This window comes from Gorilla gorilla, chromosome 23, assembly GCF_029281585.2.
Source record: "Gorilla gorilla gorilla isolate KB3781 chromosome 23, NHGRI_mGorGor1-v2.1_pri, whole genome shotgun sequence".
NCBI lineage: Eukaryota > Metazoa > Chordata > Mammalia > Primates > Hominidae > Gorilla > Gorilla gorilla.
Genome location: NC_086018.1, coordinates 21,246,985 through 21,274,410, shown reverse-complemented (window position 1 = coordinate 21,274,410; position 27,426 = coordinate 21,246,985). Strand labels below are relative to the sequence as shown.

General features: G+C 56.7%; 3 protein-coding genes across 20 annotated transcripts; 1 reads left to right on the top strand and 2 right to left on the bottom strand.

Annotated features, from left to right (window-relative positions):
- Nucleotides 1-12: 12 nt before the first annotated feature.
- Nucleotides 13-15,881, bottom strand: MMP11 (matrix metallopeptidase 11). Of its 2 annotated transcripts, XM_063704616.1 has the most exons (9): nt 15,589-15,881; nt 13,074-13,263; nt 4,910-5,139; nt 3,824-3,967; nt 3,611-3,744; nt 3,226-3,467; nt 2,917-3,133; nt 1,843-2,100; nt 13-914 (listed from the first exon to the last, which is right to left on the bottom strand). In XM_063704616.1, exons 3-9 carry the CDS (start codon nt 5,053-5,055, stop codon nt 781-783), a joined length of 1,275 nt encoding a protein of 424 aa, XP_063560686.1. In that variant the 5' UTR covers nt 5,056-5,139; nt 13,074-13,263; nt 15,589-15,881; the 3' UTR covers nt 13-780. The 2 variants fall into 2 exon arrangements, with proteins under 2 accessions (XP_063560686.1, XP_018873835.3); XM_019018290.3 differs by lacking the exons at nt 13,074-13,263; nt 15,589-15,881 and adding an exon at nt 11,394-11,547.
- Nucleotides 15,882-16,034: 153 nt separating this feature from the next.
- CHCHD10 (coiled-coil-helix-coiled-coil-helix domain containing 10) lies at nt 16,035-18,537 on the top strand. 4 transcript variants are annotated; one of them, XM_063704623.1, is made up of 4 exons: nt 16,035-16,543; nt 16,784-17,003; nt 18,075-18,243; nt 18,345-18,537. In XM_063704623.1, exons 1-4 carry the CDS (start codon nt 16,503-16,505, stop codon nt 18,362-18,364), a joined length of 450 nt encoding a protein of 149 aa, XP_063560693.1. In that variant the 5' UTR covers nt 16,035-16,502; the 3' UTR covers nt 18,365-18,537. The 4 variants fall into 4 exon arrangements, with proteins under 4 accessions (XP_063560693.1, XP_063560692.1, XP_018873832.1 ...); XM_063704622.1 differs by having other exon boundaries at nt 16,392-16,543; nt 16,721-17,003; XM_019018287.4 differs by having other exon boundaries at nt 16,393-16,543; nt 16,721-17,003; nt 18,096-18,243.
- Nucleotides 18,510-21,396, bottom strand: C23H22orf15 (chromosome 23 C22orf15 homolog). 14 transcript variants are annotated; one of them, XR_008675152.2, is made up of 7 exons: nt 21,039-21,396; nt 20,198-20,284; nt 19,974-20,132; nt 19,658-19,732; nt 19,469-19,578; nt 18,914-19,082; nt 18,510-18,650 (listed from the first exon to the last, which is right to left on the bottom strand). XR_008675152.2 is itself a non-coding variant. In XM_055375119.2 (7 exons), exons 1-7 carry the CDS (start codon nt 21,061-21,063, stop codon nt 18,639-18,641), a joined length of 642 nt encoding a protein of 213 aa, XP_055231094.1. In that variant the 5' UTR covers nt 21,064-21,396; the 3' UTR covers nt 18,510-18,638. The 14 variants fall into 14 exon arrangements, 12 of the variants coding, with proteins under 12 accessions (XP_055231094.1, XP_018873826.2, XP_018873828.2 ...); XR_008675153.2 differs by having other exon boundaries at nt 19,974-20,111; XM_055375119.2 differs by having other exon boundaries at nt 19,969-20,132.
- Between the last annotated feature and the right edge of the window lie 6,030 nt (nt 21,397-27,426).

Below are 27,426 nucleotides of genomic sequence, written 5' to 3'. Positions count from 1 at the left end.
CAAGCAGGCAGGTAGAAAACAACTGTGTTTAATGACAATCCTCAGTTTAAAAAAAAAAAAAAGAAGAAGGTTTATACACACTGTACACACATTTACAATGGCTTTGGAGGATAGCAGTGCTGCGAAAAGGGCTTCAGGAGGATCCGGCCTGGGACAGGATTGAGGTATGTTGCAGCCTCCAGGGCCTGGGGTCTCCTGCATGAATACCCCTCCCCATTTGACTGTGAACTTTTTGGCCTGGATTCTGGAGAACAGATTTCCAGGATTGTCAGCCAGAAGGCAGACAGATGCAGGCACCTACCAAGACCTGACTTCAGGAAGTGGCCCTGCCCTACAGCCCAGTTGCTCAGCCAGGGCTGAAGGCCATGGGGCCCCAGCACCCTTGCTTCAGTGCCAGCCCCTGGAAGGAACCTCACAACAGGGATAGAGCAAGGACACTCCAGTTCCCCCCAGTCCTGCCATGGTGCTACCCTGAGGGACAGGGATGGAGACAGGGCAGCCAGGTTTGCCAGGACCTGCATAGCGGGCCCAAGACTGCCCTTCCTCTTAAGTCATGCCAAAGCCTCCCTGCCCAGTCTGAGACAGTCGCTGGCAGGTGACCACGACCTGCGTGGCCCTCCCTGCAGTTGTCATGGTGGTTGTACCCCACCCCATCCCCCTGAGGAGACATGGGCTCAGTCCCACGCCTGGTGCCCACAGCCACAAAGATGGCCATGGGTCTCTAGCCTGATATTCGTGGCCTGGCAGGGGTCAGCACCCCTGAGGGCATCCAAGCCATGGTCAGAGGAAAGTGTTGGCAGGCTCGGCACAGCCGAAGAAGTCGGGACCCACGAGACGGGGGAAGCCTTCCAGAGCCTTCACCTTCACAGGGTCAAACTTCCAGTAGAGGCGGCCGCGCAGGAAGTAGGCATAGCCTGAGAAGAGAAGGTGGTCAAGCCTGGGCGAGTGGACACTGGGCCCTACTCCTGCCTGTCAGGCTGTGCCCAGGGATGGGCACTAAGGGAGGGCTGAGTGGGAAGACCTTGGCCACTGCTGAGTTCCTCGAGTCCTGCAGGATCCAGGGCCAGCCTTTCAGAACCTCTCTTCCCTCTAGGGAGCCCTTCTGCCTGCCCCGGAATCTGGGCTGGGCTAATACCCAGCCTGACAGGTACCCAGAGCCTCAGAGGCCTGAGTCCCACCTCTCAGGAAAGCAAGTCCCGTTGCCCCCCCCAACCCTCCACATCACTCTCTCCTGCATCTATTAAATTAGCCAGGCTATTGACGGGCACCCTGGAGTCCTGGAGCTGGAGGCTACCCTAGGATAGCTCTCCCAGTGGGTCCTGATGTGGGAGAAAGAGCACAGAAGAGGAGCCTAGCAGGGGAGGGAGCACTGGACTGGCTCTAGCCCCATGTGGTTGTGGGAGGCTGGGTGGGTCAGTGGTTAGGAGCAGGGACCACCAGGGTAGTCCAGGTTAGGGGCCTCATTGCCTGAGCCTCTGTTTGCTCCTCTGGAAACTGGGTTCACAACAGGTGTCACATCAGAGGGCTGTTCTGAGAACTGGATGAGACCAGTAAGGAGCTTAGAGCATTGTTGGCCCTCAGTGTACAGCAGTTGATTGTTCTACTGGCTGTGGCTGAACAACCAGGGTAAGACCTTGCACTTCTCTGACCCTCAGTCTCCTCATCTGCAACATGGAATGTAGCACTAGCCGGCCACCGAGAGGAGGGCAGATGGCTCTGGACAAAGGACCTGTGATGAAGAGCCAGACTTCCTGTGGCAGGCATGTGGGAGCCCAGCCACCACCAGGTGGGAGAAGCGGCTGCTGTGCCCACCTCCCACCAGCTGCCTCACCCCCAACGCACCATCTGCATCCTGGAAGGCAGCGTCGATCTCAGAGGGCACCCCTCTCCAGTCAGTGGCCCTGCGGGGCACGGGACTGTCTACACGCCGGGTGCTAGGGTGGAAACGCCAGTAGTCCCTGCCTCGGAAGAAGTAGATCTTGTTCTTCTCGGGACCCCAGACCAAGGCGGCATGGACCGGGAACCTCACCAGGCCCAGCTCGGTGAGGGGTGCGGGGCCCAGGACTGGCTTTTCACCGTCGTACACCCAGTACTGAGCACCTGCCAGAGAGGGAAGGCTGCAAGGACCTGCCCAGCCACCACTGCCATGCCCCACCACTGTGGACCTGCTTGACCCCTACCACAGACTCTCCCAGCCTCAGTTTCCTCATTAGTAAAACATGCAGGCCAGTAATGCCTGCTCAGCACCCCACCCGCAGAGGGAAGCGGGAGGCCTGGGATAAGCTGGGGCAGTGAATGCTCTGTAAACTAGTGCACGGGTGAGGTTACTCTCATCAGTGGAGGACTGCCTGGGCGGCTGTTCCTTCCACTGGCATTTGGCCGTGACAAATGCCTACTGACCACTCCCTGGGCCCCTGCAGGCTGGACTGCCCTGGAACCCACGCAGGTTTCCCATGCTGTGCCTTCATTTGTGAAGTCCCTGGCATCTGCAATGCTCCAGGCTCTCATCTCTGCCAGTTGAAGATGGAAATCCCAGCTCTAGGATGATAGACCTGGATCAATTCCCTGCCCTGCCTCTTCCCAGCTGCACTCACAGTGAGTCACTTCACTGCCTCGGGGCCCCAGAGGCCTCATCTCTAGAGCCCCGCCCCATGGGGTGGCTGAGGGTTGAACGCACCAACACACGGCCCCACCGTGCAATCCCTTCCACGCTGCTCCTATCTCAAGAGCCACCTCCGGGAGCCTCCTACCTGTGCCTGAGGAACAAACCACACTCTCTCTCCCTTGGCCCCCAGGCTTTGGGGCAGCTCTCCCTATCCACTGTGTCCCTAAGGATCCATCTGTCTGTTCCTGCCCTTGGCCATAACATTCCTGGCTCTGGGAAGTCTCTCCAGCAGATCCCCAACCCCCACTCACCTTGGAAGAACCAAATGTGGCCCTGGGCATCCTCGAAGGCAGCGTCCACAGGGCTGGGCAGTCCCTGCCAGTGGCGAGAGGCCAATGCTGGGTAGCCGGGCTGCAGCTGGCCCCCACGCAGGCGCCACACATAGCCCGCTTTGAAGAAAAAGAGCTCGCCTCGGATGGTGGAGACCGCGTCAAAGGAGGCCTCACAGGCATCTGGCGGGGCGTCTGGCTGTGGTGGGAGAGAGGGACACATGCTGAGGGCATATGCTGCAGTCACAGTGGCCAGCAGAGGAGTAGGGGGACTGGCAGGCAGGGCCTCACCTCCAGCGGTGCAATCTCATTGGTGTCTATCCCAGCCTGGGGGCCCAGGGCTGGGGTCCTGGAGGTGACAGTGGGCCAGGGCTGGCCATATAGGTGTTGAACGCCCCTGCGGTCATCTGGGCTGAGACTCAGTGGGTAGCGAAAGGTGTAGAAGGCGGACATCAGGGCCTTGGCTGCTGTTGTGTGCTGCAGCCCCAGCACGTGGCCAAATTCATGGGCTGCCACCTGCAGCAGGTCTGTGCCTGAAAAAGGGAGGTGGCTCAGCAACCCCCGAACCTCCTGCCCAGGACATCCAGCTCCAGACCCCAGCTCAGTGACCTTGGTGAGTCCCCATTCTTTATGATCTTCAGTTGCCCCATCTGGAAAATGGGTCCCCAGCCCATACCCTGGTCATCCCCGATAGTCCAGGTCTCATCATAGTCGAAGTGGACATCCCCTTCTCGGTGAGTCTTAGGGAAGAAGGCATGGGCCAGGATGCCCCCAGGCCCATCAAACGGCAGGTCGTCCCCATGCCAGTACCTACAGATGGGTGGGGGCGGGGTCAGTGGCTGCTGGCAGGTGAGGCTGTTCCCGGAGGGGTCCCAGGCCGCCCATTCACCTGGCGAAGTCGATCATGATGTCAGCACGGCCCTCGTGCACCTCAGTGAAAGTGAGTGGCGTCACATCGCTCCATACCTTTAGGGCCTCTGCCATCGTCTGCCGCACCTGCTCCTGCACCAACTGCCATGGGAACCGAAGGATCCTGGAGGGAGATGGAGGGGCCTGGGCCTCAGGGAAGGGACAGCCCCCGATGGCTGAGGCACCAGGAGTTGCCCCTGGATGCTTGGTGGGTGTGTGAACACTCAGGACACAGGCCAGGTGTGCTCTGGGCCTCAGCTTCAGCGCACTGGTCTCCCTGGCCACACGGGCACATGTGTATGTGGTTTGCTCATACTTAGGCAAATACAAGTGTCTGCATTCAGTGGAAAGAACCAGGACCAGGGGTCCCGAGACCCCCATCCTAGACCTGACAGTGCCACTCACTGTGGGGACACCTTGGTTCCTTGAGCCCCTATTGGTTCCCAGGCCCCCACCTAGGAAATTCTAAAGACCCCAGTCTCAGCTCCAGTGCTGTGTGACACCAGTCCATTCTTCAGGCTGGGTCCCCACCCGCAGGATATGTGAGCCTCAGCTTCCCCATCACCTGCCCAGGGTCCTCCCAGGTCACCCAGTGAGATGCCCACTATTGCCTCTCCCTGCTTACCACTGTCTCCACCTGCTCGAAGCCCAAGTTGTGATGGTAGAGTTGGACAATGACATGGCTGACACCCACCTCAGACTGACACAGAGGATGGGGCTGTGTCTGCCTCATTCACTGTGGAGTCCCAGAGCCTGGTCCTCACAGGTCTCTAGTAAAGGCTGCCTGAGTGACTGAACACCCGTCCGCAGGCATGTGCTGCGACTCTTTGCATGATGACGGAGGGTCTGCCCCTCTGCTGAGGGAGGGTCTCCATATGTGTATGTGTCTAAGTTGGGGTTTCAGGGTGTTTGCCCATAGATGACCTCCCTGGGGTTCAGTGGACACACAGGTCTGTTAGACACGAAGATCTACCCTGGCCTGTGTCTCAAGCAGCAGCTGTGAGGGCAGCTGGCTTACCCACGGACACACAGGTGGCATCCTAGTGTCCTGCTCCCAGGCCCCTACCTGTAGGTGAGGTCCGTCTTCTCCCAGCGCCCGCCAGAAAGCACGAACCTCTTCTGTCGGTTGCGGGCACTCAGCCCATCAGGTGGGTCGGGCACGCCACAGCGGGGAGGCCTGAGGCTGCTGGCAGGCCGGGGGGCCTCCTGCATGGCAGGGGCAGGTGCCGGGCTACTGGGCAGGGCTGCATGCCAGGGCTGTGGCCCCCTCCTCTCGGCATGGAGGTGGTGGGCATCCTAGGCAGGAGGATGACATGAGGGTCTGGTCAGGCCTAAGGTCCACATGGCCCACAGTTAGAGGTGTGGCCTGTCGGCAAACACAAGTGCAACCCCAGCCCACTGTGTGGCTGGGCAAATGGAGAGGGAAAGGGCACCGGCACATGGCAGGGCCCTTTGGCATCTGGCTGGCTCTCTGGTTTCTTGGCACCTTGTTCCAAGGCACCAAGCTGTCCCCCACATCGTGGAGGGCCCTGGGCTGCCTGTCACCTACTCCAGCTACTTAGGCCAATGAGGTCTGGGGGTGGGGGCACACTGGGACTGGCTATGAGCCATACACTCCAGGAATGGACCCCAAAAAGCTTCCTCCGAAGGAACACCAGGCAACCTCCTCCTGCTCCCCACAGAAACTCGCTTCCAACTCCCTTTCTTCCTGTGTCCACTAAGTTCAGACACACCTGGGTCACCACCCATGCTGCTGTCCCTGTCATGTGAGCAGGCTCTGCCCTCTCTCCTGCCCAGGATTTCCCCCACCTCCTCCCCAGTGTGGAGCGGCTGTAGCCCTGCAGTGTGGCCTCAGTCAGTGTAACCTGACTGCTGGGGGTGACACTGATTTGTGGACTGGACAAGGTGAGGTATGTACAGCACCTAGCACAGGCCCAGCACCCGGGAAGGCACCTGGCCACTGAGGCCTGGCTTCTAGCAGAGGTGGTTTTGGTCACACCCCACCAGGGCTAGGAGTACAGTGGGAGCTGATCTGTGATCTGCCTGCCTTCTTCAAGCGGGGAGGGTGGGGACAGTTAATTACCAGGTGCCCAGCCCCACTCGCCAAAGCCCCAGGACCACAGATGGCGATTCAGACCTGAGCTACATCCTGCTACCTGTCTATAAGTCTCCAGGGCAGAAGTTACAGTTTTGTGCATGAGAAAAGCAGAAGCTCAGAGAGGTTGGAGACCCTGCAAAGTCACCCAGCAAGGGCGTGGCAAGGCCAGGCCAGGACTCTGGTGGCCCAGGCCTAAGGCTAAGGCCTGGCTCTGGACACCGCACAGAAGCCAAGTGTCCTTCCTGCACTGAAGGAGAGGGATGGAGCTGTGCTGCTTGCTGAGAGACTCAGCACCTGTCTGGTCTGGGCAACTGCAGCCTCCTCACAGCCATATTTGGGGCAGGAGCTCAGCCACTCAGGCCCCACCTCACCCTCAGCCTTTGGCAGCTCTCCCAGGCTCCATACACCCCAGGGATCTGATCAGTGTCCCAACGCTCCCTGCTCCTGATCCCAGAGCTGAGGCATCAAGAACACCCCACCATGAAGGGGGGCCTTCTGAACACGGAGGCTATGGAACTACTTAGGGCGTGAGGCCCTGAAGCAGCTTCCCCCCATTTCCGAGCTTGCTTATTGCATGGTTACCTGGCACAGCACAGTCTCACTGGGTTGTGGGTTCTGGCCGATTCTGGGCTTATTGGTTTTTTGTTTTGTTTTTTTGAGATGGAGTCTCACTCTGTTGCCCAGGCTGGAGTGCAGTGGCGCGATCTCGGCTCACTACAACCTCCACCTCCCGGGTTCAAGCAATTCTCTGCCTCAGCCTCCCGAGTAGCTGGGGTTACAGGTGCCTGCCACCACGCCTGGTTAATTTTTTTTTTTTTTTTTTTTTTGAGAGGGAGTCTCGCTCTATCGCCCAGGCTGGAGTGCAGTGGCGTGATCTGGGCTCACTACAACCACCGCCTTCCGGGTTCATGCCATACTCCTGATTCAGCCTCCCGAGTAGCTGGGACTGCAGGCACACGCTGCCATGCCCGGCTAATTTTTTTGTATTTTTAGTAGAAACGGGATTTCACCATGTTAGCCAGGATGGTCTCGATCTCCTGACCTTGTGATCTGCCTGCCTTGGCCTCCCAAAGTGCTGGGATTACAGGCATGTGCCACCGCACCCAGCCTCACGCCTGGCTAATTTTTGTATTTTTAGTAGAGATGAGGTTTATCCATCTTGGCCAGGCTGGTCTTGAACTCCTGACCTCATGATCCACCCGCCTCGGCCTCCCAAAGTACTGGGATTACAGGCATGAGCCACCGCACCCAGCCTGGGCTTATTGTTAATAAGTACTTAGCACTGGTTGGCCGGGCACGGTGGCTCACGCCTGTAATCCCAACACTTTGGGAGGCCGAGGCAGGCGGATCACGAGGTCAGGAGATCGAGACCATCCTGGCTAACATGGTGAAACCCCGTCTCTACTAAAAATACAACAAATTAGCCAGGCGTGGTGGCGGGCTCCTGTAGTCCCAGCTACGCGGGAGGCTGAGGCAGGAGAATGGCGTGAACCTGGGAGGCAGAGCTTGCAGTGAGCCGACATCGCACCACAGCACTCCAGCCTGGGTGACAGAGCGAGACTCCATCTCAAAAAAAAAAAAAAAAAAAAAAAAAAGTACTTAGCACTGGTTGCAGGCTAGGACCTTGGCAACAGCTCCACAGACTTGCTCTTAGCCCCTGATGGAACCTCTCACCAACTCCACCATCATCACCCTCATTTCCAGGATGAGGAAATGGGCCCCAGAGGAATTAAGCAGCTTGATCAGACAACAGCTGGCAGGCAGCGGACTGTCTGTGCTCACAGCCCACCCAGCTCCCTGCTACCTCTGCTCTGCTCTGCAGGGGTTGAGTTACCTTTCCCCTGAAGGAGGGACCCAGGCTGGCCTCACCTTGGTGAGGTGCAAATTATTCAGCGCCTGCTATTTCCTGGGCATTTTGCAGGCAGGTTCGTTGGGCTTCCAATATCCACCAGGAAGGTGGAGATGCTACATATCCAAGTTCTCCCATGGAGGATGTGGGCTGCCAGAGGGGCCTGCCTCCTCCTCCTCGCCACACTGCCCCCTTGACTTACAGGAGAAACAGATTCCTTTCCCCAGCCTGGCAGGGGTATGAAGACCCTCCCTGGAAAGGGCAGAGCTGTGCTGTCCCCTGGGAGCTCCAAACAACCTAGAGCCCAGCCTGCCAGCCCTGCCTATGCCCATGGTCAGATATCTCTTCTCTCCTCTGCCCTCCAGTGAGTCCTGGTGCAGACAGTCACGGAGGGAGAGCCACGGGCATGCCCCCACCCCTTCCACTGTCCCTTCCTGTCCTTCCCTCATGAGGCACCCAGTCCATGCCCAAACCCCTGGATCATGACAGTCTTAGTGTCGCAAAAAGAGCCAGCCACTGAGGTTCAGAAGGCCTAGTTCTATGACATGGAGACTCTAGACAAGTCACCTTCCTCTCTTAGCCTCAACTTTCCTATCTGTCAAATGGGAATGATGCCACAGCAAAGGGCTACATGACATCCTTCTGTAATGCCTGCTGTAGCCTCTGGCACAGAAAAGCACCTCTTACCTGGCCCTGTTCCTTGTCCCTGTAGGCCCTCCCCTCCCACGCTTGGGAATCTGCCCTTGCCAGTCCCTACAGTTCCCATCACCCACCTCCCCTCTAGCTACCCAACAAAATCTCCAGGCTTTAAATGGTAAAACAGAAGTCGCAGCTAGAAGGGAGCTTTCAGGCCTAGAAAAGAGAAGCGCCTTGTGCAGGGTCTCCCACATATCAAGGTCTCTTCTCCCTGTCCCTGTCTCGTTCATTAAATTCTTAGAAACTGAGTGAGCAGGAGATGCTAGAAATGAGGCCTCTAGCTAGTGAGGTTGTTTTTAGAGCCCATGATTTTTTTAGAGCCCATGAGCTCTTGGCCTCAGTTTCCCCGTGGCTGGGATAGGACACACATTCTGCCTCACTGTCCTCCTACACTTCATCTTTCCAAGTCCTTTCTGGCCTGGGGCCAGATGCCCTAACTACAAGGCACAGCATGAAGCAGCTTGCTACTTGTGAGACAGGTGGGCTTGGCCTTCCCAGGACTCTCAGGATTCAGTGAGGTGAGGTGGTAGACACAGGCCACCACTGGCCTCATCTACACCCCTGGGGAGCTTGAGGAAGAAGCAACTCCCCCATTTCCCAGAGGATGAGACAGAGCCCAGAGAGCTCAAGGACTTTGCCCGGGGTCACACAGCAAGTCATGCAAGAGCTGGACCTAGACCTGGGGCTCATGCCTCCCACCTCCAGGGCTTCCCCCTGTCTCCTCAGCTCTTGGCTTTTCTCCAAAACCCACTTTCCCAAGAAGCATTTCTGCTTCCAGTGCATTCCCTCTGTCTTGGCCAGTAGCCTCCCTTGGCCTGCCCTGTGGTGGGTTCTTAGCTCACTCAGCCCCACCCTCCTCTGCCAGACACCAAACCTCAGCTGCAGACACATTCAAGGAATTTCTCAGCTGACCCAGTGTCCTGGCAGAGCTTAGAGACTCGGAGTCAACCCTGCCCCGGGGTCAACTTGCAATCCAGAAAATGGGAGGCACCAGATAGAGGGGAGATAAGGGAGGACCCCAGGGTGCCAGGAAACACTGCGAAAGGCTGGGCTCATTGTGCCCCTTTCTGGACCTCAGTTTGCAGTCAGTCTAGTGGGTATAATTAATCATAGCTATGCCTTCTGATGTCAGTGGGAGGCAAGACTTCGAGGAGGGCACTTGTTAGGCTATGGAGGAAGACGGGAGCATCACCATGCAGGTATCATCACGCCCCTCTGAGGCTCAGAGAGGTCAAGCAACCTGCCCAACTCGCACAGCCAGTTGGCAAGCAGGGATATCTTCTCCCTCAAGCTTCCACCTAATCTTCCTATTCTCACCCCTCTGCTGCTGGCTCCAGGAGGGACGGTAGCTTCGTCCCATCCATCGGACTGCAGGGCTTCCATCAACCCTGAAAGCTGGGAACTGGGCTGGATAAATATTTACAGAGCTCTCCCAGCCTTGCTGAAGGCAGCCGGGGGATAAACACATCAGAGGTGACCCCAGATGCTCCCTGCGTGTTTGCAGAGTGACAGACCACAGTCCAGCTCAGACCCCACCCCAAGCTGGCCCCCAGCTCCAGCATTGACCATGCACAAGCGTCAAAGTGGCAGCTACAGGTGACAGTGTTTCTAGTGAGCCTGGCATCACCTCATTGCTCAACAGTGGGCACAGCAGTAGGCACCATTGCCCCCTCCCACCCGCACTCCCATTAGAGATGGAGTGGGTGAGATTCTGAGGCATGGCAGGATTCACCCAGGGTCGCATGGTTCAAACCCAGATCTCTCCAATTTCCAGACCTGTGGTTCAATATCTACCCACAGTGATTCCTGACTCTGTCCCAAGTCCTAGGAACCAAGAGGGGCTGGGAAGGAGGCAAGACTCCAGACTGAGATGCCCCCCATTCACTCTACCCCACCCATCCCATCCCTTTCTGCTCCCATAGCCAGCACAGGACAAGGCTGCCCTGAGCAGAGCCAGAGTGGCTGGACAGAGGGTCCCAGCCTGGCCAGGCCTCCCTCCTCACCAGGCCAGTCCTGAGACTCCTGCCTGTCACACCCTCCTGCTCCCTTCCCTGCCTGAGCTGTCTGGATGCCTCCCCTCTGGAGTGGAGTGGCCCAGGCTCTGGCCCCAGGCCCTGTGACTGGTGCCTGGAAGCGCCCCAGGGAAGGGGCAGCTTTTGGGACACATGCAAGCTGTCACACACACTCCATGACAGTCCCTCCTCTCCTCACTCTGCTGTCCTCTCTTACCTGGGCTTTCTTCTCCTCTCCTGAGCACACATTTTCTCCCTTTCCTTTCTCTCCCCGCTTCTTTCTGACAGCCACCTCTCAGTCACACACACACTGCACTCATACTATTTCATACTCATGTTCTCCTGGCTCCAAGCCTCCCAAAACTGCTGCCGGTAGGTGCCCGCGGGGGACATCTCCAGGCTCAGACCCCATTTCCCGGAGCACAGCGCTGCCCTCCCCACTTCTCCCTTTATCCTTCATCCCACCGCACACCTGGAGGTGTACTAACTGCGGCCACACACCTGCAGGCTGACACCTGCCTGGGATCTGCTCGGCTTTGTCCCTGCGATGAATAGGGGGCCCTGTTACCACTCCCTCTGCTGCTTCCTTCAACGCACACTCCAGCACCCGCGGCTGGAGCGCGAGAGGCAGGTCCCCACGCTGGGAGCAAGCGTGAGTCCAGCGTGGAGTTCCGTCCCACCAGCCCGAACGATGCCGGCGCCGGCTCCCCTTCACACCCCCAGGGACTGCAAGCTCGCTGTCTATCACGCCTAGAGGGAACCAGAAAGCGTTTCGGGTACCGGGCGCTGGAGGCCACCCGGGGCGCCCCCCTTCGGTCCGGATCTGCCGCTGGGCCCAGCCCGCGTGCCCGGCGCCCCCTCAGCGAGGAGCGGCCGGCGAGTGGCGGGCACTCACCGGCGGCAGAGCCCGGGCCAGCAGCGGCGGCGGCTGGAGCAGCAGCAGCAGCATCGGGGGCAGGAGGGCGCGCGCGGCCGCGCTGCGGAGCCAGGCGGCCGGAGCCATCCGCCCCGGGGCTGCTGGGCTTGCTGGGCCGCGCCGGGCCGCCGCCCCTTATAGCTTCCGCCCCACCCCCGGCCCGCCTCGGCCCCGCCCCCCGCCGCCTTTTGTTCTGAACTCTCCTAGCAGCCGCGGCCCGGGTGGGGGAGGTGAACGGGGAGGGGACGGCCCAGCGGGGTCGAGGGCCGGAGACAGGGTCCTGCCCCGGGGCTGGCAAAGTCCCTGTCTGGTGCTGGGTGACCCTGGCCAACCCGTGCCGCTCTGGGTCTCAGTTTCTCCTCTGGGTGGTGGCCGTCCAAAGTCTTAGACTTGGCTAGAGTCTGAGAGGAGTCAGGTTTCATGGGTCCCATCCGTACCCCCACCTTTGGAAGGCGCATCCCACTGGGTCTCCTTGGTGGCCTGACCTCTGACCTCTGCTAACTTGTGACAGGTGGTCCTACCCACAAGCAAGTTCCTCCACCCCTCAGAGCCTCAACAGATCCTTCTAGAAGATGACACAATAGCCCCTGTGAGGAAAGGGATATTATTTTATTTTTTATTATTATTATTTTTTGAGACACAGTCTCACTCTGTCTCCCAGGCAGGAGTGCAGTGGTGTAATCTCCACTCACTGCAACCTCCGCCTCCCAGGTTCAAACGATTCTGCTACCTCAGCCTCCCAAGTAGCTGGGACCACGGACGTGCGCCACCATGCCTGGCTAATTTTTGTATTTTTAGTAGAGATGGGGTTTCACCATGTTGGCCAGGCTGGTCTCGAACTCCTGACCTCAAGTGATCTGCCCACCTTGGCCTCCCAAAGTGCTGGGATTACATGGGAAGCCATTGCACCTGGCCAGGAAAGGGATATTAAAATGTGTCCCAGGGGAAAGTGAGGCATATGGCAGGGACTGGCCAGTCCTTCAGCTTGGGATAGACCGAAGTTTACAGATAGGGAAACTGAGGCTCCAAGAGGGAGGGTCCAGGCTTTTCCACACCAGCAGACAAGTGGAGGGGTCAGGAGGTCCTCTAGCTGGTCAGCTGTGGGGAGGGTGCTGTCAGAAGGCTGTGGGAGGTGTCTGAGTGGAGTACTGGGCCCCCAGGGTGTCCCCTCGTCAGGGCCCAACAAGCCCCTGGGGACCCCTCCAGGCTAGCCACCTCAGACTTGAAAGAAAGGAGGCGAGAGGCCGGGCGCAGTGGCTCATGCCTGTAATCCCAGCACTTTGGGAGGCCGAGGCAGGTGGATCACGAGGTCAGGAGTTGGAGAGCAGCCTGACCAACATGGTGAAACCCTGTCTCTACTAAAAATACAAAAATTAGCCAGGTGTGGTGGCACACGCCTGTAAGCCCAGCTACTCAGGAGGCTGAAGCAGGAGAATCACTTGAACCTGGGAGGCGGAGGTTGCAGTGAGCCGAGATTGTGCCATTGCACTCCAGCCTGGGCGACAGAGCGAGACTCCATCTCAAAAAAAAGAAAGGAAGGAGGTGAGACTCAAAGGAGGGGGTGTGTCCACATTCTGGAAGGGATCCTTCAGTCTCATCCCTGATTTTCGGGGTTACCCAGTCCTACTGTACACCCCCTGAAATGATGAAGGGCCTCACCACCTCACCAGGCGACCTGTTCCATCATGGGTGGCCCTGCAGAGCCACGATCCAGGCAATGGCTCCCATCCTGGCAGGCAGGGCTCTGAGCTGCTCAAAGGTGAGGCTGTGGTCAGGAAGCCTGGGCCAAGAAAGGGAAGCGGGTGGGGAAATGTTTCACAGCTTATTCAAGAAGACTCCACAGAGACTCCTAGAGGGCAAGGAGAAGTAAGACAGCAGTAATTTTTACAACCTACACTGTTCGTAATCTTTTCTTTTTTTTTCTTTTTTTTTTTTTTTTGAGACGGAGTCTCTCTCTGTCGCCCAGGCTGGAGTGCAGTGACGCAATCTCAGCTCACTGCAAGCTCCGCCTCCCGGGTTCATGCCATTCTCCTGCCTCAGTCTCCCGAGTAGCTGGGACTACAGGCGCCCGCCACCATGCCTGGCTAATTTTTTATATTTTTCGTAGAGACGGGGTTTCACCGTGTTGGCCAGGCTGGTCTTGAACTCCTGACCTCAGGTGATCCACCCGCCTCGGCCTCCCAAAGTGCTGGGATTACAGGCGTGAGCCACCACGCCTGAAAGGCAATCTTTTCTTTAAAGTCACTCACTTTTATTTACTTTTATTATTTTGAGACAGGGTCTTGCTCAATGGTGTGATCTTGGCTCACTGCAACCTCCGCCTTCCAGGCTCAAACGATCCTCCTGCCTCAGCCTCCCAAGTAGCTTGGACTACCGGTGTGCATCACTATGCCCTGCTAATTTTTGTATTTTTTGTAGAGACAGGGTTTCACCATGTTGGCCAGGCTGGTCTCGAACTCCTGGACTCAAGCAATCTGCCTGCCTGGGCCTCACAAAGTTCTGAGATATAGACATGAGCCACTGTTCCCCACTAAAGTGACTCATTTTTTAAAAGTAGGCATTTCAGGCCAGGCGTGGTGGCTCATGCCTGTAATCCCAGCACTTTGGGAGGCTGAGGCAGGCAGATCACAAGAGACCATCCTGGCCAACATGGTGAAACCCTGTCTCTACTAAAAATACAAAAAAAATTAGCTGGGCATGGTGGCACATGCCTGTAGTCCCAGCTACTTGGGAAGCTGAAGCAGGAGAATCACTTGAACCCGGGAGGTGGAGGTTGCAGTAAGCCAAGATCACACCACCGCACTCCAGCCTGGCAACAGAGTGAGACTCTGTTTAAAAAAAACAAAAACAAAAACAAAAAAACAACAAAAAACAAACAATTAGTGGGGCATGGTGGCATGTGCCTGTGGTCCCAGATACTCGGGAGGCTGAGGCAAGAGAATCGCTTGAACCCAGGAGGCAGAAGTTGCAGTGAGTGGAGATCACACCACTGCACTCCAGCCTGAGCGACAGAGCAAGACTCCGTTTCAAAAAAAAAAAAAGTTGGCATTTCAATGCCTGCTTCAGTGTCATCCTTTCAGCCTCATTTTCATTTGTGTAACCCACTTAAGTGGTCTTGGGTGCCTCCGAGGTGCAAGGCCATGCCTTGTGGAACCTGCAGTCCATCAGCCATGGGAGCTGAAGTAACAACTCTGTGCAGTTTAGGCCCGGGGACCACCATGAGAAGTGTTCAGTTTGTTTGGTGTGGCAAACAGGAACCAGGTGGCATGGACTGCATGAACAAGGGAGTAGCGGCTGGACCAGGCCTGGTGAGTCTGCCAGGAAAGAATGGCCCACCCTTGGTGTGCTCACCTCACTGGGAGGCCACCCTCAAGGTGGGTGGTCACCCCCCTTCAGAGAGGAGAAACTGAAGACAGGGTGGGGAAGGGCCCTGTTCACAGGCTGGCTGAAAGGACTGCAGTGTGAGAGAACACAGGGCTGCACCTGACTTCCATGGAGAGCATGCATGGCTGGAGACAGCTGTGCACACACAGAATTGAGCATGCCAGGCAGGGCCAAACGCCCCAGCCACCACTCCCCTTGCCCCTTGACCTGCTCCTTCCTTATGGAGGGGCCTCCTCTCTTACTTGGTGACCCACACCCCCACTTCTGGGTGCTTTTGCTCTTGGTTGTTGCACCCTGCCAACAATCCCGGTGTCAGGAGTCCTCTGTAGGCACAGCAGTGATGAGGGACAGTCCCTACCTTCCCCCACCTAGGAGTAATAATATGACCACTGCAAAGTCACCCAGAAAAGACCATAAAATCCTCAAGCTCAGCCGGGCGCGATGGCTCCTGCCTATAATCCCAGCACTTTGGGAGACTGAGGTAGGAGGATCATGAGCTCAGGAGTTGGAGACCAGTTTGGCCAACATGGTGAAACCCCATCTCTACTAAAAATACAAAAATTAGCCAGGTGTGGTGGCATGAGCCTGTAGTCCCAGCTACTCAGGAGGCTGAGGCAGGAGAATTGCTTGAATCCGGGAGGTGGAGGTTGCAGTGAGCCGAGATCGCCACTGCACTCCAACCCGGGCGACAGAGCAAGGCTCCGTGTCAAAAAAATAAAATTAAAATTAAAATTAAAACCTCAAGTTCCCGAAGAGCAGAAAAGCATTCTAAATCCGCGCTCCAGCTCACCTGGCCTGGAACGAAGCTGCTAAAATTGCGAGGCCGCAGGCTTCAAACTTGCGCTAGATTTGACCGAGCCGGGCAAATGCTCCTAGGCCTTTGGGATACACACGCTGCTCGGATGTCGCGTAAAGGCCTTTAGTGTCGGGGGTTGTACCCGCGGGGCCAGGGACTAGGTGGGGGCGGTCGGGCCGGCCCGGGGAATCCGGTGGGGTTCAGGGCCGCGCGGGGGGCCTCATATCCCCCGCGGGCACTGCGTAAGGCTGCCAGCATTAGCAGCGCATTTTGGCCAACAGTCGAAGACGGGTTGGGACGCCCCCTCGTGGGAGTTCTGGGGATGGGTTGCTCCAGGCCTTCCCCAGGGCCGCGCTTCACTTCCCTAGGCCACCGGAGACTCCGAGGCCACGCGGTGGTCAGCAGACCCTGTCTGGAGGGAGGGGACAGACAGCTGAGTCCGGGAGGGGGCAGAGAGCGGAGTCCAGCCTGGAGCCTCGCGTCCCCTTCCCGGCTGGCCCCATCCCGTCGCCTCCCCGTCTCCTCTCCCCTCCAGGGCTCGCAACAACCCCCAACTCCGCTCCCTGCCCTCTGCGGTGGTCCTAACAGAAGGAACTGTCGCCCTCCTTAAGCCCTCGGCGCTTTGCGACACTGGCCCCTGTCCCCAGAACCCGCACAGCCTGCCAGGCGCAGGGAGGGAGCAGGGTCCCATTTCCAGCCGAGACCCGGAGCTGCTGGAAGGGAGAGGTCCGGAGGAAGGGAGAAGGGGGATAGGGTTGGGGGCCGCCTCCCGCTGGGGGCGTGTTCCTGAGGCCCCGCCCGGGGCCCCGCCTTTTTTGCGCCGGCTGTGACAAGCGCTGCGGCATTTGTCCCCGCGACAGCACCGCTGCCGCCGTCTCTAAGGTCGCCGGGGTCCCACCGCCGCCACCATGCCTCGGGGGAGCCGCAGCGCGGCCTCCCGGCCAGCCAGGTGTGAGGGGGACAAGGGCCCTGTGGGGAGGGGGTTAGGGAAGCGTGGGCACTCCCCTAAGGGCGTCCGCAGAGTGACCTTGGCTGCTGCTGCGCCATCTTGATGGGGGGAGGGGTGGGGGTGCAGCACCCACGTGTGGAGACGTGGGTCGTCCATCTCTCCGGGGGTCGTTTCCAGGAGCTGCAGCCCTCCAGCCTGGGGTCTGGCCAGGATTAACCCTGCTTCCTCCCACCCCGGCAGCCGCCACGCCGCGCCCTCTGCCCACCCGCCTGCGCACCCACCGCCCTCGGCAGCCGCCCCAGCCCCCGCCCCTTCGGGCCAGCCGGGGCTCATGGCTCAGATGGCGACCACGGCCGCAGGGGTAGCCGTGGGCTCAGCTGTGGGACACGTCATGGGCAGCGCCCTGACCGGAGCCTTCAGCGGGGGGAGCTCGGAGCCCTCCCAGCCTGCTGTCCAGCAGGTGAGCAGCGGGTCCAAGAGAAACTGAGGCAGGATTATCTCGAGGCCACACAGGGAGCTGCCCAAGTGTCCAGTGAGGAGTGTCCGCGTGTATTCACCATTGCTTCAGCCCAGGACTCTGCCCGGGAAGGGTCCTAGTCCACTGGTCTTGAGTTCACTGTCACTTAGAGGCAGGCTTCCCAGCCTCTCCCTTGAGGCCAGGGTCCCTAAGCTCCCAGGGAGAGACACCAACCAGCCCTTTAAAGATGGGAAACCCAGGCCCTAAGGGCTCAGAGACTCGCCCAAGGTCACCTCACCCTAGCAGAGGGGAGGGATGTTGGATTTCCTGAGCCCCTGTTCTCCCCACACCCAGGTCTGGGCACTGTGGCCGCTGGGCGCAAGGGTGAAGGGGAGCCACTTCCCTGATGACCTTTCCCCTGCTAGGAACCCCACCCGCCGTAAGCCAAATGTGGCTTTGTGGCTAGGTCAGGGGTCATGAGGATTAGTGTAGCTGAGCCAGGAAGGTGCTAGAACTTGTGGGGGTGGGGCTTATACTCTGAGAGTACAGGCAGAGTACTGGGCTTTCCTAGAGCCTTCTCCTCCCTCCCCTGCACCCGCCCAAAGTGCCCATTAGAAGGCAGCAGAGGCCAGGCGCAGTGGCTCATGCCTGTAATCCCAGCACTTTGGGGGGCCAAGGCGGGTGGATCATGAGTTCAGGAGTTCGATACCAGCCTGGCCAACATAGTGAAACCCCCTCTCTACTAAAAATACAAAAATTTGTTGGGCATGGTGGCGGGCGCCTGTAGCCCCAGCTACGTGGGAGGCTGAGGCAGGACAACCACTTGAACCCGGGAGGCAGAGGTTGCAGTGAGCCGAGACTGCGCCGCTGCACTCCACTCTAGGTGACAGAGTGAGACTGTCTCAAAAAAAAAAAAAAAGGCAGCAGAAACATGCTGTCTGTAGCCGCCTCTGCTGCTGGATCACTCAGCCTGCCTAGGACCCTTGGGACACCCAGGCTGGGGATGTGGGGAGGGGCAGGTGGCCCCAGCTTTGAAACGCACCTCCAGGTGCCAACTCCAAGCTGATCCTGCAGCCTCTTGCACTGTACCCCCAGGCCCCCACCCCCGCTGCCCCCCAGCCCCTGCAGATGGGGCCCTGCGCCTACGAGATCAGGCAGTTCCTGGACTGTTCCACCACTCAGAGTGACCTGTCCCTGTGTGAGGGCTTCAGCGAGGCCCTGAAGCAGTGCAAGTACAACCATGGTGAGTGAGTGGACCCCGACTCAGGCGGGGAGGGGGAGAGGCCAACCCTCCTCTTGCACCTGCAGGCTGACCACCAGCCTGTGCTGCCCCTCCCTTCCCAGGTCTGAGCTCCCTGCCCTGAAGAGGTTGGTGCAGACTCGGGGGCCAGTCCTGCACCCACCTCTACCCCTCACCGACAGCCAGACCACAACACCAGATTGTACCCAGATAGCTGGGATTGGAAGTGAGGAGGTTTCTCACCCCACAGATAACCCAAGACACAAATGTGCAATTAAAAGTTTATTTTAGACCACAGCCTGTTGTGTGCCTCTCTCGATGGCCTGTCTTCAGGGAGCTCCCTGGCTGATGAGGTGGGGTCAGGATGGATGTCTCAGTACAGTGTGCAATCCATCCCCTTAATCAGGGCCCTGGGTGGGGAGGAGGAGCCCTGTTGCAATCTGCACTGTGGGTAGCACAGGACAGATTCCTTGGGCAGTCCAGAGTGTGGTGGAGAGGCATTAGTCGGTGATCCCAAGGGCATCTGACTCTGAGGGTGGAATCCCAGGATGAACCCATGGTCTCCCCCTTATCAGGGATACCTGCCACCTCTACCCTTCTTGTCTCTGCCTCTGCACCCCATTCTCTGCACCCACAGCTTAGGTGCCCCCGGCGGCCTCAAATCCTGTCTGACCTTGCCCCTCTTGCTGATGCAACTTCTCAGCAATTCCAGATTCTGCAAGAGGAGTCCTGCTGGGTTGTTGTCTGTTTGCACCTGATCACACAGGGCAGAGGTCATGGCTAACCCCCCTGGGTCTGAGTCCAACTTGGCTAGTTGGCAGTAGTGTGCCAGGTCCCCAAGCCTGCCAGAATGGAAGAACAAGCCCTTCAAACCCAGTGTGGGCCGTGCCATCACACACCATGCTGCCGCCTTCATTGAGTTCATCCAGCAGTTGTGCACTGAGCTCCTAGTGTGTGCCAGCCCATATGCCACATCTGTGAAGCCTGAGGACATTCCGGCCCTTAGTGCGCTGGCACTCCAGTGGGGTGGTGGGGACCTGTCTCAGGGTACAATGTGTTCCATCTGGGGGTATATGTGCGTGGAGTTGGTGTTGAGAGTCTGCCCCTCATCATATGTGTCTGTCTCGCAGGAAGGGGTCCCACTCTGGGTGTCTCTGTGGATGTCCAAATCTGCTCTGTACCTGGCTCCCTGCCCCAGCTAGCAACTCCTGGGTGGCAGGGAGCTCACCTTTCTGGGCCTTGAAGTGGGGCTTTGCTCATGGCGGCCTCGCCGAGTGCCCATGCGCTTCCTCCAGTTGTGGCCCGCAGAGGAGAGGCCTGACAGCCTGCGCAGTTCCTCTGGAAGGCCCAGGAAGTCCTGTTGGTAGGGGTTAGGGAGAAGGTGTGCCCTCCCCCTGGGCTGTACCCTGACACTCACGTGCCAGCTCTGGGTAATGGTCATCCAGGTTTTCCAATAGGGACTCATAGCGGGTGGAGGCCATGTCCTCTCCCTCTGTGGCATGTGGAGAGAGGGTGAAGGACACCTGACTGGCCTAATGGTCCCTACTCTGCCTCTCACTCTGGAACTGTTTGCTAGTCCAGGCTGGGAGCAGAGCATTGGGTAGGGATGGATTGGGGCTAGGTCCCCAGCCGAGGTGGGAGGCTGGACAGGGCCTTGGGTGGTCTATGGTCTGCTATGCCCCCCTCTTACATTCTACCATAGCTGCAGGGGAGAGAAACCTGGGCCACCTTACTGATGATCCGAACGAGGACATATATGGCTCGCTCCTTCAGCAGGGAGTTGCCCATGGTTTGGGCCCGGGAAGCCCCTTCCTTCAGGTCCTCCTCCAGGCTCACTAGGTTGCCGTCCTCAGCCAGGAGAGCAATGGTCGCTGGGAGGACATGGAGAGAGGCTGGGCAGGGCTGGCACCCCTGCCTGGGACCCCTCAGCCCCTCCTTCTCCTCCCTGTCTCCTCACCATCTGGGGGCAACCCTGCTTTCTGCCTCAGGTGGGCGGTGAGGTTCACCAGCCTGCAAGAGGTGTTCACCAGCACCGAGCAGCCGGCTGTGGGGGAGGGGCAAAGGTGAGCATGTGAGATCTCTTAACCTTCCTCCAAATCTGGGGTCCTCTGTCTCTCCCTCCCATCTCTCCCTTTCCCAGAGCTGCGACTGGGCCTATGGGCTAGGACTGTGCCCCGGGCATAACAGCTCCGACATCTGTTGCTTAAACTGCCTTGGAGAACCCTCCATCCATCTCCCATGTGTGGTGACATTTCTCCCATGTGTGGTGACTCCCAAGTGTTGGTCTCTTGAGTCCTGCAAAGCACGAAGTGCGCGCCAGCCCAGCCTCCTCCCGGGCCCCGCCCCCACGGGACCCAGCCAGTCCCCGCCCTCCGCACCCACCGGCTCCTCTCTTCCCTTCCGCTACCGCACAGGGCCGACCCGCCTCCAGCCAGAGGGACGGGGAACCTGCAACTGTGGCTAGAGTTTCATGTGTCTGATGCACGCTGAAGCTTGAGGATCACGGATTGAATGGCGAAGAGATTGTGCGGTTTAAAAACCTGCTCCAGGGTAATGCGGCGGTCTCTGGCCGAGAGGAACCCTTGTGAATGAGCAGGACTCAGCTCGGGTTTTCCCTTTAAGGGACTCGCTCCAGGTGCTGGCTTTGCCTCCTCACAGAGCCGCTTCCCCGACCCCCGCCATGTGCACCACCCCCCTTCCCGCCATTCCCTCCCCACCCACCGCAAGGGCGGAAGGAAGCACGCCTCTGAGTGTGCTCATCCCCCTATCCGCCTACCAAGACAGGGGACCCCACTTACCCCCAAACATCACCTTGATAAACATAGCTGCAGCGGGTGAGGGAGATGTGGGGGGCTTTGATCCCCCAACTCTCGATTCCCCAACTAAGGAAAGGCCTGGAGCAGAGACCTGCTTCAGGGCCGGGCTCTGGAGGGAGAAGTGGATGTGTGAGTGTGGATGGCTGGGTCCCAGGGCCAGGCCCCTGCTCAGCCACCTCTGTGGTTCTGCTGCTTCAGCCTAGCTCAAACCCTGCAGCTAGTCCAAGACTCCTGGCCTCCTCTTCCTCCCCACTGAGCCCTGGGCCACAGCAGCTCCCCTAAGCTTCCAAGCTGGTCTCCATGGCAGTGGGGGTGGAGACATCTAGGCAGGAAATGCCTTCCTCCCTGTATCCGTTAACGGGGCCCATGGGGGAGGGGTGACAGAAGAAGTGGGGGCTGGCATTCCCTGAGGCGGGGAATGCCATCATTGGGATTGATTTTTTTTTAGAGACAGTTTCCCTATGTTGCCCAGGCTGGTCTCGAACTTGGCTCAAGCAATTCTCCAGCCCCAGCCTCCCACAAGTGCTGGGATTGCAGTTGTGAACCACTTGTACAGTAAAGTTCACCCTTTCTGGTGTTTTAAAGTTATGCCAACTCTCATATAACCACCACCACAGTCAAGATACAGAACATTTCCATCACCCCCAAATTCCTTTGCCCCCTTTGTACTCAGCCCTAGTCGCTTCCAGGTCCATAGCAGGTCACAAGCACCTCCTTGTTAGCACTGGCCACTAGCTAGTCCCTCACACCGGTTCTCACCGTCATTTCCCGTCCTTTATTTATTTATTAAGTTTATTAATTATTATTATTATTGGTGTTTTTTTAATTTTTATTTTTTGAGATGGAGTCTCCCTGTCACCCACGCTAGAATGCAGTGGTACGATCTCGGCTCACTGCAACCTCCGCCTCCCGAGTTCAAGCGATTCTCCTGCCTCAGCCTCCCGAGTAACTGGGACTACAGGTGTGCACCACTACACCTGGCTAGTTTTGTTTTTTTTTTTTGTTTTTTTTTGAGACGGAGTCTCGCTGTCTCGCCCAGGCTGGAGTGCAGTGGTGTGATCTCGGCTCACTGCAAGCTCCACCTCCCGGGTTCACGCCTTTCTCCTGCCTCAGCCTCCTGAGTAGCTGGGACTACAGTTGCTCGCCACCACGCCCAGCTAATTTTTTTTGTATTTTTAGTAGAGACAGGGTTACACCATGTTAGCCAGGATGGTCTCAATCTCCTGACCTCGTGATCTGCCCGCCTCGGCCTCCCAAAGTGCTGGGATTACAGGATTACACTGTAATCCTGCGCCCAGCCTTTTTTTGTATTTTTAATAGAGATGGAGTTTCACCATATTGGTCAGATTGGTCTCGAACTCCTGACCTCAAATGATCCGCCCATCTTGGCCTCCCAAAGTGCTGAGCCACCAAGCCTGACCTATTTATTTATTTTTTTTTGAGAATGAGTCTCGCTCTGTCAGCCATGCTGCAGTGCAGTGGCACAATCTCGGCTCACTGCAACCTCCGCCTCTCGGGTTCAAGCGATTCTCCTGCCTCAGCCTCCGGAGTAGCTGGTATTACAGGCGCCAGCCACCACCCCTGGCTAATTTTTTGTATTTTTAGTAGACATAAGGAAGGCCAGGCTAGTCTCGAACTCCTGACCTCAGGTGATCCACCTGCCTCAGCTTCTCAAAGTGCTGCGATTATAGGAATGAGCCACTGTGCCCGGCCATTTCGGCCATTTCGTGTCTTTTGTATTTGTCTGCTTCTCCCAGTCTCTCCCCTTCTTGTTCCCCTCCTCTCTGTCTTCCTTTTCTGTCTAGGCTTCACATTCTCTCTCCCCTCCCCTCCTCTCCCCTCCCCTCCCCTCCCTCCTTTCCCTTTTTTCCTTTCTCTTCTTCCCTTCCTCTCTCCCTCCCTCCCTTCCTTCCTTCCTTTCTTTTTTTGACAGAGTTTTGCTCTTGTTGCCCAGGCTGGAGTACAATGGTGCAATCTCAGCTCACCGCAACCTCCGCCTCCCGGGTTCAAGCGATTCTCCTGCCCCAGCGTCCCAAGTAGCTGGGATTACAGGCATGTGCCACCACACCTGGCTAACTTTGTATTTTTAGTAGAGACAGGGTTTCTCCATGTTGGCCAGGCTGGTCTCGAACTCCTGACCTCAGGTGATCCGCCCCCCCCCCCCGCCCCCTCGGCCTCCCAAAGTGCTGGGATTACAGGCGTGAGCCACTGCGTCCGGCTGGCTGGCTTGCTTTCTTGCTCTTTTGCTCTTTCGCTCTTTTGCCCTCCTTCCTTCCCTCCTTCCTTCCTTCCTTTTCTCTCTTTCTCTCTTTCTTTTCCTTCCTTCCTTTCTTCTTTTCTTTCTTTTCTGTTCTCTTTTTTTTGAAACAGGGTCTTACTCTGTTGCCCAGGCTGCAGTGCAGTGGCACAATCACAGCTCACTGCAGCTTTGGCCTGCCGGGCTCAAGCAATCCTCCCACTTCAGCCTCCTGAGTAGCTGGGTCTACAGGTGCATGCCACCATGCCTGTTGAAATGTTTTTCTTTTTAATTTTGTAGAGATGGAGTCTCACTATGTTGCCTAGACTGGTCTTGAACTCTTGGGGTCAAGCAATCCTCTTACCTTGGCCTCCCAAAGTGCTGGGATTACAGGTGCAAGCCGCTGGTCCCGGCCTCACATTGTTTTTTTTGCCTCTCCGTGTTCATCCTTCCTTTGACTTTTTTTCTCATGTCTCTTTTCATTATCCTTTCCCTTTCCTTCCTGCTTACTGCCTCCCCTCTGTCTCTGTCTCTGTCTCTCCACTTCTGTCTCCTGCCCTTACCCCATGACCCCCACCAGACCTTTCCAGCCAGGGCACCAGGTGGATGCCTGGAGCAACAACTCCCTTTCCCCAGCTCCCTTACCCCCAAGGTTTTAGAAGTGCTTCCAGCCCCCATGATTCAGCTGTGTCCTGCCTTTTGCAGGCAGAGTTCTGGACAGTGAGGGTGGAGGAAATCTGAGTCTTCCATGAAGCCTGCCATTGTCAGACTCTGGCTCTGGATAAGCACTTTCCTTTGGACTGCCTTGGTGTTTCCATCTGTAAAAGGGGGGTATGACCCATGACTTAGCAGGGCTGTGGTGACGATTAAGTGTGATAAATTTTAAAGAGCTGTCTCTGTGCTCAGCACCGTGATGGAGCAAGCACTCCAATCAGTATTGCAGAAACAGGCAGCACTTCCCAAGCTTATTTAAACATGAGATGGCCAGGCGCAGTGGCTCATGCCTGTAATCCCAACACTTTGGGAGGCCGAGGATCTGCCCAGCCTGGGCAACATAGCAAGGCCTCATCTCTGTAAAAATAAAAACATTAGCTGGGCGTGGTGGCTCACACCTGTAGTCCCAGCTCCTCGGGAGGCTGAGGCGGGAAGATCACTTGAGCCCAGTTCAAGGCAGAAATTAATTAAAATCACACGACTACGCTTCAGCCTGGGTGACACGGTGAGACCTTGACTAAAAAAAAAGACAAAAAACAGTGCCCTTTTTTTAACTCACAGCCTCCGGACTTCCCTTGGGGAGGCTACATAGCCCCTTCCCAGGTCCCACTCCATTCTTGACACCTCCTCAGGGTATCTCCATGACAGTCAAGATACAGTCTCTTGATTCCCTCCTTGGTGGCACTGAAGAGGAGATCCTTGGATGGCAGATGGTGACTACCAGAGCTGAGGCTCCAGGCCTGGAGTGGCCTTTCCTTCCAGATTCTGGCTTCAGGCACTGGAGGCTCCACACTTACAGTCTCCTGAGCTGTGTTCTGTGGGACGTGGATTCCCAGATATGGTTCTGTCCTGGGAAAAAGTGCTCCATGTTTTTTTTGTTTTTTTTTTTTCTTTTTTGAGACAGTTTCATTCTTGTCGCCCAGGCTGGAGTGCAATGGCACGATCTTGGCTCACTGCAACCTCCGCCTCCCAGGTTCAAGTGATTCTCCTGCCTCAGCCTCCTGAGTAGCTGGGATTACAGGCGCCCGCTACCATGCCCAGCTAATTTTGTTTGTATCTTTAGTAGAGACAGGGTTTCACCACATTGGCCAGGCTGGTCTCGAACTCCTGACCTTGTGATCTGCCCACCTCAGCCTCCCAAAGTGCTGGGATCATAGGCATGGGCCACCTAGCCCCGCCCATGTTTTGTTTGTTTGTTTGTTTTTGTTTTGTTTTGAGAGTCTCACTCTGTCGCCCAGGTTGTAGTGCAGTGGCACGATCTCAGCTCACTGCAGCCTCCCAGGTTCAAGCGATTCTTCCGCCTCAGCCTCCCTAGTAGCTGTGATTAGAAGTGCACACCACCACGCCTGGCTAATTTTTTGTATTTTTCGTAGAGACAGGGTTTTACCCTGTTGACCAGGCTGGTCTCAAATTCCTGAGCTCAAGCGATCCCCCCGCCTCCGCCTCCCAAAGTGCTGAAATTATAGGCATAAGCCACTGCGCCCAGCCTTATTATTATTTTTTGAGACAGAGTCTCACTCTCATCCAGGCTGGAGTGCAGTGGCACAAACATGGCTCACTGCAGCCTCAAACTCCTGTGCTCAAGTGATCCTCCCACCTCAGGCTCCCAAGTAGCTAAAACTACAGGTGTGAGCCACCACGCCTGGCCAATTAAAAAAAATTTTTTGTAGAGACAGGGTCTTGCTCCGTTGTTCAGGCTGGTCTCAAACTGCTGGCCTCAAACGATTTTCCTGCCTTGGCATCTCAAAGTGCTAGGATAACAGGCGTGAGACACCGTGCCCAGTGTCACAATTATTTTCTGATGTTAGCCTTACGTTACTTGAATAATAATAAAACCGATTAAAATGGTGCACTCTTGTGAGGCACGGTGGCTTATACCTGTTATCCTAGCACTTTGGGAGGCTGAAGCAGGAGGATTGTTTGAGGCTGGGAATTCAAGACCAGCCTGGGCAACATAGTAAGACCCTGTCTCTACAAAAAAAAAAAAAAAAAAAATTAAAGAATTAGCTGGGCATGGTGGCTCACACCTGTAGTCCTAGCTTCTCGAGAGCCTGAGGTGGGAGGATCACTTGAGCACAGAAGTTCGAGGCTGCAAATGAGCTATGATCACACCACTCTACTCCAGCCTGGATAACAGAGCAAGACTTTGTCTCAAAATAAGTACATCAATTAAACAAAAATAAAAGAATTAGCCAGGCATGGTGGCATGCACCTGTAATCCTAGCTATTCGGGAGGCTAAGGCAGGAGGACTGCTTGAGCCCAGTTCACGGCTGCAGTGAACTATGATCAAGCCGCTGTACTTCAGCTTGGGTGACAGAATGAGACCTTGTCTCAAAGAAAAAAGAAAAAGCGACACTCCGTCTCAAAAAAAAAAAAAGAAAAAAGAAAAAAGAAAAGGCTGGTCACGGTGGCTCACGCCTGTAATCCCAGCACTTTGGGAGACCGAGGCAGGCAGATCACGAGGTAAACATAGTGAAACTCCGTCTCCTAAATATACAAAAATACAAAATATACTAAAAATACAAAAATTAGCTGGGCATGGTGATGCGCACCTGTAGTCCCAGGTACGCGGGAGGCTGAGGCAAGAGAATCACTTGAACCCAGGGGGCAGAGGTTGTGAGCTGAGCATCGCGCCACTGCACTCCAGCCTGGGCAACAGAGCAAGACTCTGTCTCAAGAAAAACGAAAAGAAAAGAGAAAGAAAAGAAAGGGAAGGGGAGGGGAGGGGAGGGGCAGGGGGGAAGTGCCATTGAAAACATAGTTTGTGGCCAGGCGCAGTGACTCATGCCTTTAATCCCAGCACTTTGTGAGGCAAAGGCGAGCGGATCATGAGGTCAGGAGATCAAGACCAGCCTGACCAACATGGTGAAACCGACCAACACGGTGAACCCCGTCTCTACTAAAAAAAATAACAAAAAAAATTAGCCGGGCATGGCAGTGCATGCCTGTAATCCCAGCTACTTGGGAGGCTGAGGCAGGAGAATCACTTGAACCTGGGAGGCGGAGGTTGCAGTGAGCTGAGATTGCACCATTGCACTCCAGCCTGGGCAACAAACAGTGAAACTCTGTCTCAAAAAAAAAAAAAACAAAAGAAAAGAAAAAGAAAAGATAGCTTGTTACTCAAAGTTCCCCTAAAACAGGGAGTACACCAAGGTGGGCCACACAGGAAGCACCACAGTTGATGGGCAGGCAGAGGGAGAGGGAGGAACTGTGGGCAAGCGCCTCTATTGTGGTTTCCAACGCTGGGCAGACTTAGGACTGAATAATTAAAGTGGATTCTGGGGCACGGGCTCTCCCTAGTTGTCTGGTGCGTGGCCCTGGGGAGATTAGGGCAGGTGGAGTATAAGAGCAGATTAAGGAGGGAGTTGAGGGGGTTGGGATTAGTTGACTTGCATTTGAAAAGCATGCTTTCAGAAGAG

Excerpts from the sequence above, each read along its gene's own strand:
- CHCHD10 (XM_063704622.1), top strand. The coding sequence starts at position 16,503 with ATGCCTCGGGGGAGCCGCAGCGCGGCCTCCCGGCCAGCCAG. Across the intron at positions 17,004-18,074 it reads CCCAGCCTGCTGTCCAGCAG|CCTCTTGCACTGTACCCCCA; the intron begins GTGAGCAGCGGG and ends CTGATCCTGCAG. Across the intron at positions 18,244-18,344 it reads GCAGTGCAAGTACAACCATG|GTCTGAGCTCCCTGCCCTGA; the intron begins GTGAGTGAGTGG and ends CTCCCTTCCCAG.
- MMP11 (XM_019018290.3), bottom strand. The coding sequence starts at position 11,501 with ATGGCTCCGGCCGCCTGGCTCCGCAGCGCGGCCGCGCGCGCCCTCCTG. Across the intron at positions 3,468-3,610 it reads GACTATCGGGGATGACCAGG|GCACAGACCTGCTGCAGGTG; the intron begins GTATGGGCTGGG and ends TCCCTTTTTCAG. Across the intron at positions 915-1,842 it reads TGCCTTCCAGGATGCAGATG|GCTATGCCTACTTCCTGCGC; the intron begins GTGCGTTGGGGG and ends TTCTCTTCTCAG.
- C23H22orf15 (XM_055375119.2), bottom strand. The coding sequence starts at position 21,063 with ATGTTTATCAAGGTGATGTTTGGGG. Across the intron at positions 20,285-21,038 it reads TATCAAGGTGATGTTTGGGG|CCGGCTGCTCGGTGCTGGTG; the intron begins GTAAGTGGGGTC and ends CCTCCCCCACAG. Across the intron at positions 19,083-19,468 it reads CCACTTCAAGGCCCAGAAAG|GCTTGGGGACCTGGCACACT; the intron begins GTGAGCTCCCTG and ends CCATTCTGGCAG.